We start from the raw sequence: 17,036 nt of genomic DNA, 5'->3' as shown, positions 1-17,036 counted from the left end.
TTGACCAGCTTAATCCAAAGGCAAAGAAAACGTTTGTTTCCTGACAGCTCTTCCAAGAGATGAGCTATTTTACCAATGCCAATTAAAAAGCAAGTTGTGATCGTTCTGTCCAACCAAGAGTTTATTGTGATTAAATATCAGATAAACAGAAAGCCTGGGTTTCTGGCTGCTAGTGTTGGAGCCTCCCTGATCTAGAGCTCAGTACTGACATTCCATAATTTCCAGGGTGCATGGTAAAAGCTGAAACCCAGAATACTCTTTCAAGCATGTTTTACCAGACAGGAAGAGTTGGATACGCAAGGAGTAAAAGATTTTTGTAAGGACTATAGGCATGACCCTAAATCCTTGTTGTTATAGTATTACACTGAGAACCCCCTTTTATTCTCGAATTGATCTAGAACAGGCCCTTAAAACAGGGAACATAAGGAATTTCATATATAAATATATGAGTCTTTGTAACGAAATCAAGAAATTTATTTAGAATGTGGTAAGCAGCTAAAACTCTTATGCCCACTGTGTTCAATTAGGAGCAGAATTTAGTTAAAAATTATTTTTCCACATTAAAACACTGCAAACGCAAAGATCTATGAAAAGATGCTTTGTCGGTGACTGTGCTTTTTTTTTTTTCTGTGAAGACTCAAATGTGTGCTCATATCTCTGTATGAGTGTGTGTATATATATATGTATATGTCTGTGTATTTCAAATAGTATATAAGTCAGTTGGGTTTATGGTGGGCTTTGGAAATGATACCATCGTATGGATTAAAAAAACCCAATTGATGTGGAAAAAACATAATATTTTATATTGATAGGTATGCTTATACAAAATTTTTAGGTTTTAAACTGTTTTGCAATATACAGCAATTTTATATGTATGATATTTTCTATAGATTCTTTAAGAAAGATATATTTATAATGTATCTAATGTGGAATCAGTAAACTCTAGTACATTGTAACGGGTGCTTTATAATCTGAAATGGAGTAGGGGTAGGAGGTGTTAGGGTTTTTCTGTTTACTTGCACCTTTTCTGACATCTCTGTCTTGCTCTGTGTTTATTAGTAAAAGCCAGTTCCACCAGCTCTTTTACCACCTCCCTGTTCCTATATCTGAATGCATAACCTTTGGGACAAAATATTGCTTTTACTTTCTTAGGATTACCGAAATGTTTTTGTAGAGATTTGACCAGTAATCAATCACACTTCTATAAACTCCTCTCCAGAAATGAAAAAAAAATGCATACCCCACATTCTCTTCATTGTGATTGAGTAAAAACAGTTTAAGTTACTTTTCTTTCTTACAGTAGGAAATACGTTTTCTTAATATTTTCCATGAGAAACTTCCTATCAGAGCACCTTTATTTTATACTCTTCAAAAAAGGGAAAAGATGATTTGTGAATAACCATAGAAAGGCCCTGCCTACCCTACATTTAGAAAGGTAGCTACACAAATTCAAGTTCAAACCCTATTTATGAGAAAACTTACGACGTTTGATAAATACTGAAATACAGATTAGTGCTTACTCACATTGTCCTCCAGAGAGAAACATCAAGAAAACTTCGTAACACCAAAAACATCATTTAGGATATATACATTGAAGAAAAACTAGCGTTGATATATTTAAAACTTTACTATAACCAATCGTAGTTAGAAGAAAATATCTCTTGCAGAATTATTTTCCTTTAAAATTCAAAAGCCTCTCTTTAATTTTCTGAATAAAAGATTTTTTAAACTTTTTTTTTTATTTTAAAAATTAGCCAAAATAGTTGCTAAGTCCTGGGTATTCACAGGTAGTTGTTAAACCTATTTTGAATCAGACTTCCTACTTACCACGTTCTTGTCTAAACTAATTTGAATGCTTGGCAGGGAGAATAAGGAAAACTATTGCCCTCCAGTTCTGATAATGCCAGAGGAGCGGGTTGGGCCTCTGTCTTCGTAAATCAGGGCATGTTGTGAGAGTACAAAGCACATGATAACGTTGTGACAAGATTCCAGCCCTCGTGATGTTGCTCATGGTGTTCTCTGCCTGATTTTCTCCTGATGTGCTTCAAGAAACTGTAAGTTAACAGCCAAACTACCATTTCCACAGAATTTTAAAGGATCAAGTTTAGAGTGAACATCATGGAGTATTGAAATTCACAGGATGAGCATGAATTTTGGGGAGAGGGGTATTAACTTTTTTTTTTTTTTTTTTTTGCTAGTGCCTTCTCTGTACATTTTCTACTTACGTTCTCTCACATGTTCTAAAATATCAAGGGAAAAAGTACCAAAGTTCAGCACAGGTCATTTTTTTAGCCATGTAGATTTGGAAATAAGGTTGTTGACTTTGTTGTTTAGCTGAGATTTTTTTTTTCTCTTTGTATAATTATATTTAAATGCTTTTAAATGAATTTCTGGTTTCTGGATTTTGAGAGGCCTGCTCTGTTTTTGTGGTTGTTGGTTTTTGTAACATTCATTATTGTTTATATGTACACAGTTTGGTCTTACTGATCTCAAGTGCATTTTCTTATGTGTCAACACGATTGGCAACCTATTGGCTGCAAATAATATACCGGGCTTTTATTCACCATGGCTGAAACCACTGCCATATTCTCTGGCCTTAAAGGACCTTCTGTGACCACTGGTGCCCCATGGGGATCATGACCAAGAGCCCGGGCTGGTTCTAGGATCGGGCAGCCTGCAAAGTATAAGCATCCGTAGCTTCCCTTGTTGAGTGGAGTCTTGGAATGACAGTGGGATATGAAATGAAAGGCTTCACATGCAAGGTAGGAGTTTGGGGTCCTTAATTTCAGAATATCCCAGGGACACATCAAGGGTCAATGATAAGGAACTTCTATGACTTGTGGAAAGGATGGCTGCTTCCTGGAACTGGTACCATAGGGTCTGGCCCACTGCGACCCCCGTATGGGCACTGACCCTTGTAGTAGAAAGTGCATGGGCCCGAGCGCAGCTGGTAGAGAGCTTGTATTGCCAACAGGGTGGGGCTCTCTGGCCCAGGCCTGGTTAACGGGCTCTTCATCTTCGGTGTCTCCTAGGGCTGCCCCATTGTGTTCTTGCTCTATTTTATTGTCCTTGTACTTAATAGAAACTGTTGATAGGGCCCAAACCCCTACAGAAATTCTATGTCTGTAAAGGCCAACAGATACATTGGACTTGTCTGAATGTAAAGATTTTCTGTTTAGTGGGTAATTTCGAATTTAAATGTTTTAAATGATAATCAGAGTTCCTTTTTACTTACAAAGTTGGATTATTTTTTAGAATTGTAATAAAAACTATTGCTGCTTTCAACCACTGTAAAACAGGCTTTCTAATGTGACCATGTACTTTTTAAATAAATTGTAATACGACTTGTAATAATACAGTATGCATATGTATCACACGTACCCAAAGTATACATCTCACGCTTCTCTTTAAAAAAATTGGGGAACATTTTCAAGCTCAGAAATGTGGTACAATCTAAACCAAAATGATTATAATATCAAAAATATTCACTGGCAGCCTAGGGACTACATGGGGACTACCAAGTCCTCTAAGATAAAAGACATGTTTTCACGCACCCTCAATCCACATGGCATATCCTAAAAAATAGCTCTTGATCCCGAAGCATGCCATCCCAGGACCACGCATCCGAGATCCTACCACCTCAACTGTCTCTTTTATCAACAAGAAGCTCCTTTCTCAATTTTCCCCTTACCAAATCATGGCCTCTAATAATTGGTGATCAGTTATGCACAACTAACACATTTTTTATCACATAACGAAGAAATGCTACCAACTTCAACCCTCTTTAACCCCTCACCTGGAGGAAGGAGTCCGAGGTTTCTGACATGGCTCAACGTTACCTAAAATTTCAAATCTCTGGAATTAGTTCGTTATTTTGAAACGTCTTTGTGTATATACTCAATTCCCATTGATTTTAGTAAATTGGAGGGAACCCCATGTTGAATTAAGAAAACTAGTAGTATCAGTTTAGCCAGCATTGAAAACCAAGCTAAAATAGCAAAACATTTACCAAGCAGAAGCCTAAAACTTAATTTATCTGATTGTTGGCTATAAGGATTGTTACTAGATTTCGGTGGCCAGTGACTGTCCTGGTACCATGTGGTCACATGAAGGCAGTGATCCCCCAGGGACTGTGTCTGGGCTGTGGGTCGAGCCTGAAACCCCAGCGATAAGAACACCATCTCCTAGCGTCCTTTAAAGAAGGCCACAGATAGGCTTGCTTTTCAGGTGAAGGGCTCCAGCTCATGGACTGCTAAGAGAGTGTACTGAGAAGTCCCCATCTGTGTGGAAAAAGTGATTCATTTCATCCCATAAAACATCTCAGACAAAGTAGCTCACAAACACAGAAATCGTAATGGAAGTGCTGACCTTTCACTTCCGCCTTTGGTAACCTGCAGGGATTGCTGATTCTGCATCCATGAGACACACATGTGCAGCAATTGTGCTTTTAAAGACAACTGGGAAGAAAGATGTTTCTCTAGACCTGAATCTCCAGGGGTAGCCTACTCCCCACCCCCGATCCCACTCACTTCTCTCTTCCATTTCCTGATTTTTGCTCGTCCCTTCTGCTACTCCTCTTTTTTCTCCGGCTTGTCATTTGTGAGGCCACACATTTGTGAGGGACTGTTGTCCTTGCTCTTCAGAGACAGGCAGTAAGGCACAGTCCCTCAAGTAATGCTGTTTCCTCCCAAGGGTGGCACTGGTTACCTGGACACTATTTTTAAGAGGCCATTGCTGTGTTTTCAGCCTCTCCTTTTTTAAGAGGCCATTGCTGTGTTTTCAGCCTCTCCTCTCCCTACATCAGGAAATACCGGACAGTTCAAGGAAGGCTTGGACTCCCAATTTGTCCCATCCCCAAGGCACTCTGTGCTTCATGAGGTTGGGGTCAGTGGATGACCAACATTAAAGGCTGTTGTGCAATGAGGTGGAGGGAGCAGACAGGCAGCAGCTAATCAAGAATGAAAAAGTGGGTGTTGCAGGTACTATGATCATTTATCTAAAACCCCCGAAAATCAGCGGAAAGCTATGAGGACTAATAAGAGGTCCACCAGCAAGGTGATCAGATACAAACACACAAAAATTAATCGTGCCTTACAAAACCAGGCTTCAAGTTGTATTTGACTTGGAGCTGTAAGAAAAATACTTATTTTGATTGGCCGATATTCCAGCAATTGTTGAAGGAAGACTGGAAAAGACCAAGGAAAACAGAGATTCTAGTAATAATTCTTTCTCACCCTAGAGAAGAAGCAAATGGGTTTTTATAGCGAAATACAACCCATAAAAAATACACTTTGGGCAGTTTTCTTTTTCAAATTCAGTCATCTTGAGATTGTCTCATTCAAGGATAACAAGCTCGTGATTACGCAGCTACATGTCTTGGAAAAGCCCCTGTATTTCTTGTAACTTTTGCTCCCATCCTAAGAGAGTATTTGTTCCCTAGGGCTGTCATAATGAAGTAATGCACACTCATGGTTTAAGCAAGAGAAATGTATTTTCTCACAGCTCTGGAAGCTAGAAGTCTGAGATCAAGGTGTTGACAGGGTTGGTTTCTTCTGAGCCTCTGTCCTGGGTTTGTAGGTGGTTGTCTTCTGGTATCTTCACATGGTCTCCCCTCTGCGCCTGGGTCTATGTTTACTCTTGGCAGAGTACCAGTGAGGTTGGTTTAGGACTCACCCTAATGATCGCATTTTAATTTAATCACCTCTTTAAAGACCATATTTCCAAATACGGTCCCATTCTGAAGTACTGGAGGTTAGAACTTCAACACTTAAATTTGGGAAGGAGGAGGGAACAGAGTTCAGCCCGTTAACACAGACTTCAGGTAAGTTTAGATACCTAAATTTATCTAAAGTATATGTGATATAGGAGAGGCTGTGAAAGCAGAATTCCAAAATTATTTTCGATGTACCAGTTAACCAATTTGACAAGTTACCGGGGGGAAATTACTTGTAACAGCAAAACAAATAAGCAAGCAAAAACAAGAAGTAAGCCTTGCTCATTATTATTGCTTGTTATTAACAAGCAAGACTTACATGGAAAAAATATAACTATGTGAATATAACTAAGTAAGTGTTAACTATGTAGTTACACACACACACACTTAGGTAGACAACATTTAGCTAAAGAGTATTTGATACAAAATAAACCTGGGAAAGCAGAATTCTAAAATTGTTATCCTAATACCAGCATTAACCAATTTTGAAATAGAATGGGGATATAAAAGTAGACTTGAAAAAGTTGAAAGCTAATATTATAACATTCCGGGATGGGAAGACTCAATATTGTAAAGATGACCATTCTTCCCCCAAACATGAATTCAATGCAATCATCATCAAAACACAATAAAGTTTTTATGGAGATTGACAAGCTGATTCCAAACTTCATCTGGAAGAGAAAATGTACAGTGATAATTGACAGAAGAACAATGATGGGGGTCAAAACAAATGACAAAACATACTAAAAATCAGTACTGATTAAAGCAGACTAGTATTTCTATAGGTATAAATAAAGAGATCAATGGAATAGAACAGAACAGACCCATGTATGTATGTGATTTAATACACACTAAAAGTCTAGTCAAAAAGATGGAAAAAGGATGAATCATTTAACAAAAATAATGTGACACTGACCATCCAACTGGAAACACATAATATTTGATTTCTAACTTGTGATACAACCAAAAAGAAAAAATTATAGATGGGTTTAAAGACCAAATATGACAACAAAATTATGAAAGTTTTAGGTGAAAATAGAAAGTATTTGGATAATTGGAGGCAGAGAAGACCTACCTAAGGAGATATAAAACCCAGAAGCCATGCAAGAAATTACTGAAAATGTAATTGTGTAAACATTGGTTGTAATTGTTTGAAGAAAGGCACCATTAGCAAAACTAAAACACCAGTGAAGGATTAGAAGAAAATGTCTGCAATATGTATAATGCCCACGAGCTTACTAGCTACAATATATTAAGATTCTACTACTGTAAGACAATAATAAAAGTGACTAAATTTTCAAAATGGCAAATACAAGTGGCTAATAAAAACATGATAAAATGCTTATTCTCAATAGTAACAAAAGGAATGGGAATTAAAAGAGCATAATGAGGGGCGCCTGGGTGAGTCAGCTGGTTAAGCGTCTGCCTTTGGCTCAGGTCATGATCCCTGGGATCCTGGGAGAGAGCCCCTCGGGCTCCGCAGGGAGCTTGCTTCTCCTTCTTCCTGTGTGTCCCCACCTACTCCCCACCCCATTCGTGCTCTCTCTCTCTCAAATAAGTAATAAGTAAATAAAATCTCTTCTTAAGAAAGAGCATAATGAGACCCTCCAGGTTGTAAATATTGAATAGCATGACTGGGGGAGGGGCTGCTCCAGAGGAGAGCAGAATTGGCTGTCAACAGGGACAGCTTAGTTGAATTGGCAGCATTCACCAAAAATTTGGAATGTTATGACCTTTGGCTGAATAATTTCACTTTTAGGTATCTATCTTAGAAAATATTTATGAGCATCAAGATATTTGGATCACAATAGTTACTGCAGTATTTTCTGTAAAAGAATTTTTTAAACAACCAAACTAGTTACCAACAGGACAACAATGAAGCCAGGGTGCATGTTGCCTCTGGAATACTAGCAGGAAGCATAGGGGATATGAAAAGTTGTTATTATTATGCTTATCATTTTCCTTCCTATATAATTCTGTGGAGGTTTTAAGTATCTTTAAGTGGGTTAATTGAATAATTCTGAAAAAAATTCCTTTAAATAAAAGAAAACACAGGTGGAGCAACTGAGCGCAGCTCTTCGTTAAGGCCAGTTCTCTTCCGGTGTGGGGCCATCTGGTCGCTCTTCCTCGTCAACAACCCGAGGGGGCTGGTGGAAAGAGCTCCCGTGTGAAGCTGGACTCTCCTCGACTCTGAGGCTCCCAGGGAATCCTCAACCTGCATTCCAGTCTGCATTCGGCTTTTTAACAATTCATTAAAAGTACAGCTTTGTTCTTCTAATGGCAGCTTTTATGGCGGCCACCTACTCTTCCAGCTCCTACAAAAGGGGAAGCAGAGTGTGTGTTTCCTGTCTCCATGGAATGGTGTGCAATTCCACTCACCTGGCTGCCTCGCCATCTTGCACGACATTGAGGCAAGTCACAAGTCTCAGGAGCTTAAGAGAGACAATTAGTGGCCTCTCCAGTTTATAGGTCAGGCAGGCCTTGTTTGACAGCTTTTATTCGTAGTGATTTCAGCAGCTCATTTTAACCAGTAGAGTGAGGGGGTAGACCCACAGATTTGGGAGTCAGGCAAAACCTGGATTATGACTTAGCTCCAAGTTTAACTTTGGGTGCCCTCACCTACAAAATGGGGACAATGCTAACAATACAGCCTACCTTAAGGCTTGTCGATCGGATCAACAAGAAACGGTGGTTACACACTGCCTGGAACAGATGTAAGTTTCTAACAAATTATTATTACTTTCCAGAAACTGGTGGTGGAATACAAAATGTAATAAGACACAATTCCTACCTTCGAACTCATAGAACAGTGCAACAGAAAGAAGCATAACCAGATTCACAGCTAAACTCTGCCTTTTGTTCTAAATGCTATGATAGAAGTTTTCATTACCAGAGAAGGGCTAAGCCCAGCTGGGAGGAGGCAAGATCTGAGCCAAGTCTTGGAGGGCAATGGAAGCCAGGATTTGGGGCGTGGTGAGAGGGCAGGCAGGTGGTATAACAGGGGAGGCGGCTATTTGGGGCGGAGGGAGCCACAGAAGCAGGATCTACCTGACGGCTGGGGGTGGGTACGGGCAGTGTGCTGTTAGTGAGGAGGGCATGACAGAGAGTGGCACCAAGAGAGGCAGCTGGAGAGGCCAGCAGGGCCATGAACCTGGGAGTCCCAGCCTTGCCGGAGGGCTTTTGAAGAGTTTCAATTGGGTTAGGTTTTTAGAGTATCATTTGCAGGTAGATGTAATTATTGGAATTGTTGGGGTGCAAGAAGGAGGGGCAGGGAGACCAACTAGGAGACTGTGGAGCGAAGGATGACAGCAAAGAGGGGTGGCCTTGATGCAGTCAGCAGGTAGACCTGGCAACCGCGGGGAGTGGGGAGAAGAGGTGTAGACTGAACCCAGGCTCCAACACTAGGTAAGAGCGAAGCTGGCAACGTCGTGGGGTCAGAATGAGAAGGGAGCTCAGTGGGGGCAGCACAGGCGATGTAGCACTCCTGCGTGTGCTCCCCAGAAGGCGACACATCCCATCTGGTGGTTCAAAGGCTTGTCTTCCCACTAGTATCCACTCTACAATAGCACTGGGGTCTCCGCCTTCATAATACGACACACCTTGTAAACACATGTGGAAATAATCCTCTAGTTCCCTCCCTCTACCACGGAGAGAGCTTAAATCTAGAGAGGTGAAAGGAATTGAGGGAGAGTTGAGAGTTCATGGCGGCGTCAGGACCTGAAACCTGGTCTCTCGTATTCCCAGGAAAAGCAGAGCTGGTGACGGTAGGTGGAATTCTTGGTTCCTCTGGCGTGAAGTGGCTGATTAGCCCTGGTTTGTGCTGAACTTCTTGCCTTTGGTGCTGTTATTTTGAATCAAGCTCACTTGAATAGTAATGTTTGAAGTGGGCTAGAGGTCCAGACCCTACTCCTCGCCTGGGGGCATGTACCTGCAAGCTGCTTTGATCCTAGGAGTCTCAAGCTCAGAAACCTATGACCATCTGTGTGGACGGGCACATTAACGCTAAATCCTCCACCCCGCCACAGCCCCCACAGCACCCGACTATTGCTTCAGTCTCCTTCCCACATTACCCTAGGCGAAGCTACCGTTCCAGCCTGGCCAGTCAGCACTACCCGGCCAGGTCTTGCTTTGTGTCTTGGCCCACGCTTTCCTGACCACAAGCCAAGGAGTCAGAAAGGATGCACTCCTGCCCCCTCCACTTCCTCCTTTGCTCACCAAAGTCGAGCCCTGGCTGTGATTTCGCATCACTCCAACCTGCACTGATTTTTCACCTCTCTGAACTTTGCCACCATTAGTACATACATTACACCATGTAGCATTTAATGATATTTTGGTTTGCACAACTATTTACATTTCCTTCGAATTACCTCCTCATCACACTTTGGTAAGCATACAGAAGGGTCCATGCTCTGGGTTTTCTAACCTGAAGGGGCTGGGGAAGAGTTTGCTAGAACAGAGGAGCCTCCTGGGAGAATGTAAAAAGAAGCCCAGAGTGCTGATGTTGACTCAGAAGGAAAGACGTGTTTCTATGTGTTGGAGAACCAGAGGCACTGATGCTGTTCCTTGGAACTGTTTTCTGGCAGTCCCTCCCGCACACCTGAGTGTCGTGCAGGGCAATGGGACTTTTTTTTTCCTTCTGTGGGTAATCAGAAGGGGGAATGAAGCATGAGAGACTCTGGACTCTGAGAAACAAACTGAGGGCTTCAGAGGGGAGGGGGTGGGGGAATGGGATAGGCTGGTGATGGGTAATAAGGAGGGCACGTATTGCGTGGCAATGGGACTTCTGAATAAAAAGGCCCGAGTCATTTCTCCAAAACTTCTGCCGGAGTACTGAAGAAGGAGCTGGCCTGCTGTGGGTCCTTCTGATGGAAGGCCAGCTTCCCCATTTGGGAGCCCAGGGTTCTAACATCTCAGCGGCAGGGGAGATCCCCGTGCCCAGCAGGGCAGAGCTGCTTGCAGAGCCCATCTCTGGCCAGACACAGAGGAACAGCGAAAACCGCTGAGGGCAATGGTCTTGTTAGTGAGCGCAAGTGGCGGACCTGGGAACATACAGAAATACTTAGAGGGCACTTTTTACAGAGCATTACGGCTCTGCCTGAGAGTGCTGGTGACATTTGGATAATTATGGTTAAATATGACCCCATCAGTACCTGCAGGATTACACGGGGCCTCGTTGAAGTCAGTGACCTTGGTGAACCGCCCAGGTGGAGAAATTCAAGGAATGGTTGTAATTGACATCTTGCCCTTTCCTCTCCGCGCATGAGAAAGCGCCTCTCTCCACTGCTCCGCCAGGGGGCAGGAGAGGTCACATTACACAGAATTTAAAAAAAGAAAAGGAAAAAACTCAACTTTTCCCCCAAACTGGTTTCCACCTCATGAAACCGAATCCTCCGGCTGTGGCGTCCCAGACGCCCGCCCCGACACGCCCCTCGCCCGCCGCCTCCCCCTGCGCCCCTGCCCTGTGCTGTCGGGTGCTCCGTGGTCCCAGCACCTCTGCCCGCGAGCCCTTTGCCCTGAAGATGAAGGTTTGGCTGCTGCTTGGTCTTCTGCTCGTGCACGAAGCGCTCGGGGAAGGTGAGTGACCCTGGGCGGGGACAACCCAGTGTGTGCCTTCATTTAGCCTCGATCCCCAACCAGGGTCCTCCCGCAGCCGACAGTCCTCCAGCCAGCTCTTTCCATAACTTTTGACCTTCCAAGGGTTGCCCTTGGCCCTGCCGCGTGCACCTGCCTCTTCTTACCTCCTCTCCACCTCCCCGGGGCTCCCCTGGGAATAGTGGCCACTACCCCTTCCCTTAGGGTTCCCACTAGGACCGCCCCAGCGCTCCCAGAAAGCTTTGGCGGGCAAACCGAGCATCCCCTGCCAGCGCCTGGTCCAGCCCCCAGTGTCAACGTGTCTTTCTGGGAGGTGGCGGCGGGAGCTGGGAGCGGTGGCTCGCCGCCACCTCTGCGTGCGCGCGCTCTCCCCGGATCTCCGCTTCTGAGGGCGGCTGCCACCCAAGCAAGGCAATGGCTGATTCTTTGGCAAAATTTGAAGTGTCCTCGTCCTCCTGCCAGCCTCAGTCCTTGATTTGTTTCGTATACCGCCTTGGGCTTGACTCCCCCAAGACCTACCTAATAAAAAACCTGTTAACACTTAACTGATTGGGGGAAAGATGAAGAAAATGCATTTTTGTACAGCATATGGATGCCCTTGTGCCTTTTTATTGTTTTGAGTGTGTGCCTTTCCGGGGCTCACTCTGTTGTTTAGACCTGCAACCACAAGGTCAGGCTTTATTTGTGTGTGTGTGTGTGTGTGTTGTTGTTGTTGTATCTATACCTATGTTTATATAGGACTTTAGCGTTTGGTTGGCTCCATTATTCAGTGTTATTTATTTGTACAGTACATTTGGCACCTGGGTCCATCCTGGTATCCTGGAACCTCCCTTGGAATTCCTCAGCTACAGCCAGGATTTTTGCTTAGTTTTGCTTGAAAGCAGCTTTTGCTGTTATGCAATCTCACTCTGGAGCCACCTCAACCTGGCTCACATTTTATCCACCACTCAATCCTGAGCAGTTCCTGTATTTTACCATGAAACTGGAAGCATTTGCCCCCCAAAACCACATTCTAGTTTGCAAAGTCCAAGATGGTTGTGGGGCTTGAAGCTGAGCTGAGGACTCTCCAGCCTAGAGACTTGCTGAATCAAGTGTAGGCAATGCTTCTGCCCCAGGAGCAACGGGTCCTCTGCCCAGAGAGCGGCTGGTATGAGGTCACATTATAAAATGCACTACTAAAAGGCTCCTGGCAGGTCCCTGTATGTCACTGCTCAAGTGCCGGAAATACAGAATCTGGTAACTTTTTTTTTTTTTTTTTTTTTGAATAGGGCAGGAGATGGCCAGACAAAATAACTTAAAATAGCCCACTTGCTTGGTTAACCAGTTCACTCAGGATGCCTCCCTCTGAGGGTCAGGAGACAGCCCCATGCACTGCCTTCCAGATCTTTCCCAGCCAATATATGTCCAGACCATGAGGATGATTGCAAACACCTGCCTGAATCAGTTAGCATCTGTTTAAGTCAAATGTAATTCATATAAACAATAAAGCTTTACAAGACAGAGAAAGTTGAGCACAAAGGATATTTTATAATAAATGATACATTTGAGGTGTGATAATAGTACTGTGGCTTTGTTTTTAAAAGTGTATGTAGACTAGTTATCAAGACAATACTGAATCCATAATTAGAAAAGTAAATCTGCTTCATTAAATTATGTAACTGTTTTCCTAAACCCATTAAGAGTGGGTTTTTTGTTTCTTGCTTGTTTTGGTTTTTTTCCCGTTTGGAGTGATCATGGGGCTGGCTGGGCCAGGAACCAGCCAAAGAGAGCGGCATATACAGAAGCCCTTCCAGCGCCGACCTCTGATGGGCAGGTTGGAATATGCTGCAGCCTGTTCACCCCAAAGCACACACTGCAGACACAAGGCCCGGGGCTCAGCTCATGCCACTGCCTTTTGCTTTTCTGATCATTTCTAGAAAAGGTCTTCTAATAGTAGGAGGCTGCCCTGCAAGCACATATTGGCTCTAATCTGCTCTACCCCAGTGAAGTTTGCCTTGCCTAAATCTGAAACGCTTTGTTGACATTTTTGAAAGTAGTGTTATCCCTTGTCACGAAGAGTGGGAGCTGGAAGGGCACCTACTACTCAGGTGGCGTGATAATGAGGCATGAAGACCGTTAATGAACAGCCCAAGGTCCCCCTTCGAGTCCGGCATGGTGTACAGCGTGGGATTGTCAGCATTTGTGTAGAATACGTGCCACTGTGTTTCTTCATGTGGTGCTGCTGTTTTTACATAAAAACGTATAAAATCGTAGGCTCTTAACAATTTTCCATTTACATAAATACTTAGTTTTAATATATAATATTTAATTGATATATCCATAAACATGGATTTGTTACTGTTTTGTTGAATTTACCCCAGACCTTTGGTCAATGTTAATGTGCTCTTCAGTCTCTCGTGGGCTTATTTTGTATCCCGTGGAAGGTTCTCTCTCTGGGAAGACTGTAAAGATTTATTGTGATACATGGGGAAAGCAGCCGCATCTCTAAGGACGCAGGGAGGGAGACACGGCCAATGAGGTTTCAACCAAGATTCTGTAGCATTTTTGTGTTTCAATGTATTCCTTGGAAAAGGAGTATAAAAATTAGTTCAGAAATCCTTATAACGAAAGAAGAATTATAAAAATTGTCACCATTTAGGACCGTAAATAACGTTTCTACGCATGTGGGATCTTGGCCCATATGTTTGACATACAAAATAATCTCTGATCCTTAGAGTCAAAAATGAGAACAGAGACAGGGCTGCGTGCCGGCCAGACGAGTGAGTCCTGAGGACTGATGCATCTCCCTGGACAGCGTTGAGAAGCCCCGACTCTGTTTGCCCATAATCTAATGGAGAGGACAGAGAGTGGACAAACGAGATGAAATATCAGGAAGTGCTAAGCAGCATGAAGATAAAAAACCAGGACGTATCCGTTTCCTAGGGCTGCTGAAACAAAGTCCCACAAACCAGGTGGCGTAGGACAACAGAAGTTGATTGTCACCCAGATCTAGAGGCTAGCAGTCAGAAATCAAGGCGTTCGCAGGACCATGCTGCCTCTGCCGTGCTGGGTCTCCCCGCCTCTTCCTGGCTTTTGCTGGTGGCCGTCTGTCCTTCATGCTCCTGGGCCTGTAGCTGAATCACCCCGATTGCTGCCTCTGTTGCCACGTGGTGGTCTGCTCCCTATGTGTCTTTGACTTCATGTGGCATTTTCCTCTGTGTGTCTCTTTATTTTTTGAAGATTGATTTATTTATTAGAGCAGGTGGGTTGGGAGAGGGTCAGAAGGAGAGAATCCAGAAGTAGTGTAGCCCACTCCACTGAGCCCGGGGCTCGATCTCACAACCCTGAGATCATGATCTGAGCCCAAATCAAGAGTCAGGTGCTTAATCGATTGAGCCACCCAGGCGCCCCATGTGTCTCTTTTTATAAGGACACCAGCACATTGGATAGGAGCCCACCCTAATGACCTCATCTTAACTTGGTTACAACCGCCAAGACCCCATTTCCAAATAAGGTCACACTCACCCGTACCAGGGGGTAGGACTTCAATGTGCCTTTTTGTGGGTACAAGTCAACATGTAACATGGGGTAAGAGGATGGAGGGGCCACAGAGGGGAGTGCGAACGTGGTTTGGGCAGGAGAGTCCGAGGCCTGCTCAGAGGATACACAGGCAGCAGGTGTCGGGAAGAAGAGGTGTGCAGGCCAAGGGCACAGTGGCCAGTGCGGCCGAAGGACTGATAGGTGGGAGACAGGAAATGGCAAAGTCTAGTAGGGCACAGGAAGACTCCGGACTTTATTCTAAATTAGATGGAAGTCACTGGAGGGTCTTGACCAGAGGAGCGTCCATGACACGATTGATGTTTCCAAAGGTAGGAGTGCTAGGGGGGAAGCTGGGAGCTTACATAGGGAGAGGTTTTAGAAGTCTGTGTGCAAAGGGGCTTGGTCTAGTGTGGCCGCAGTTGATGTAGGCACTTCTCCCTACAGACTGGGTTCTGGTTCTACGAAGCCAAAAGGATTTGCTGCTGGATTTGATGTGGCCTAGGAGAAAAAGGAAAGAGCCATGTGTGACTCTGAGGTTTTTAACCTGAGTAACTGGGTGAATAGAGTTGTCATATACTGGTAAAGGGACACTGGGGAAGGAGCCAGACGGAAGGGGCATCCAGAGGTCAGTCTGGACACCTTCAATTTGAGATGCCTACTAGCTTTCCAAGTGGCAGAGCTGAGTAAGCAACAGAATATTCAGGTCTGGAGTTTAGAGGCAAAGTCAGGACAGGACAAGGCAGCAGTTCTCAGCATGTAAATGCTGCTGGTACCCAGGGGGCTGTGTGAGGCCACTTGGAGATTGAGTGTCCTACACGATTGAGCTGAGTTGCAAGGATTAAGCCCTCAGGACTCAGGTCAGGCAGGAAAGGAAGGCGAGGAAGGGCTGCCAAACAGACTGAGAAGGAGTTGTCAGTGACGTAGGTGGTAACAACAACAACAACAACAGAAAAACAAAAACAAACGCAGCACTGTGTTTTAGGAGCCAGGCTTCAAGAGGACCGTGATCATTTCCCAATACATACAAATAGCGAACCCTTATGTTGTACGCCTGGAGCTAATATGCATCAGTTATATTTATTTTTAAAAGGGAGCAGTCAGCCCTGTTCTAATGAATATTTTAAAGAATGTTTAAAGTAAGCTTTTTATTATTGAAATATAGTTAACATACATTACATTAATGTCACGTGTACAACATAGTGATGCAACATTGTATCCAGTATGACATGCTCACCACCATGGCTGTAGTTACGCAGTTATTTCAGTATTATTGACTGTATGCCCTATGCTGTACTTTATCCCCATGACTGATTTATTTCATAGCTGGAAGCTTCCACATCATAGTCTCCCTCCCTGCCCCCCTCGCCTGCTTTGGTGACCTGTAGGTTACTTCCTATATCCATGAGTCTCCTGTTTTGCTTGTTCATTTGTTTTTTAGATTCTACATGGAAGTGAAATCCTACAGTATTTGTCCATAACTCTGACTTATTTCACTTAGCGTAATATACCGCAGGTCCAGCCATGTTGTCACAAATGGCAAAATTTCATTTTTTTTATGGCTGAGTGCTATTCTGTTGTGTGTATACAGCACATCTTTATCCATTCCTCTATCGAAGGACGCTTAGGTTGCTTCCATATCTTGGCTGTTCTAAAGGTGCAATGAATGTAGAGGTGTATATATATTTTAGAATTAGTGTTTTAATTTTCTTCAGATAAATACTCAAAAGTGGAATTGTATCATATGGTATTTCTATTTTTAATACTTTGAGGAAGCCTCATACTGTTTTCAATAGTGGCTGCACCCATTTACATTCCCACCAACAGTGCAGGAAGGTGTCTTTTTTCCACTTCCTCGCCAAAACTTGTTTCTTGTGTTGATTTTAGCCATTTTGACAGGTGTGAGGTGATATCTCACTGTGGTTTTTTTTTTAATAAAAATCTTTCTTTTTAAGATTTTATTTATTTGTCGGAGAGCAAGGGGAGAGAGAATGCAAGCAGGGGGAGCAGCAGGCAGAGGAAGAAGCAGGCTCCCTGCTGAGCAAGGAGCCTGAAGCAGGACTCAATCCCAAGAACCTGGGATCATGACCTGAGCCAAAGGCAGATGTTTAACCAATTGAGCCACCCAGGCGTCCCTCGCACTGTGGTTTTGGTTGCCGTTTACCTGATGGTTAATGATGCTGAACAGCTTTTCATGTGTTCATTGGCCATCTGT

At 43.6% G+C, this 17,036-nt stretch overlaps 1 protein-coding gene across 1 annotated transcript in view; it reads left to right on the top strand.

The window, feature by feature from the left end:
• The first annotated feature begins 11,073 nt into the window (after window positions 1-11,073).
• The window catches only part of PDGFRL (platelet derived growth factor receptor like), a 59,095-nt gene continuing 53,132 nt past the window's right edge, over window positions 11,074-17,036 (top strand). Inside the window, exon 1 of the mRNA XM_008710897.2 lies at window positions 11,074-11,287. Coding sequence (XP_008709119.2) covers window positions 11,089-11,287 — 199 coding nt within the window. The 5' untranslated portion in view covers window positions 11,074-11,088. The remainder of the gene's footprint in view (window positions 11,288-17,036) is intronic.

The sequence above is a fragment of the Ursus maritimus genome, unplaced genomic scaffold (assembly GCF_017311325.1).
Source record: "Ursus maritimus isolate PB19 unplaced genomic scaffold, ASM1731132v1 scaffold_28, whole genome shotgun sequence".
NCBI lineage: Eukaryota > Metazoa > Chordata > Mammalia > Carnivora > Ursidae > Ursus > Ursus maritimus.
The sequence above is the reverse complement of the archived record's forward strand: the minus strand, read 5'-3'. Positions and strand labels throughout refer to the sequence as shown.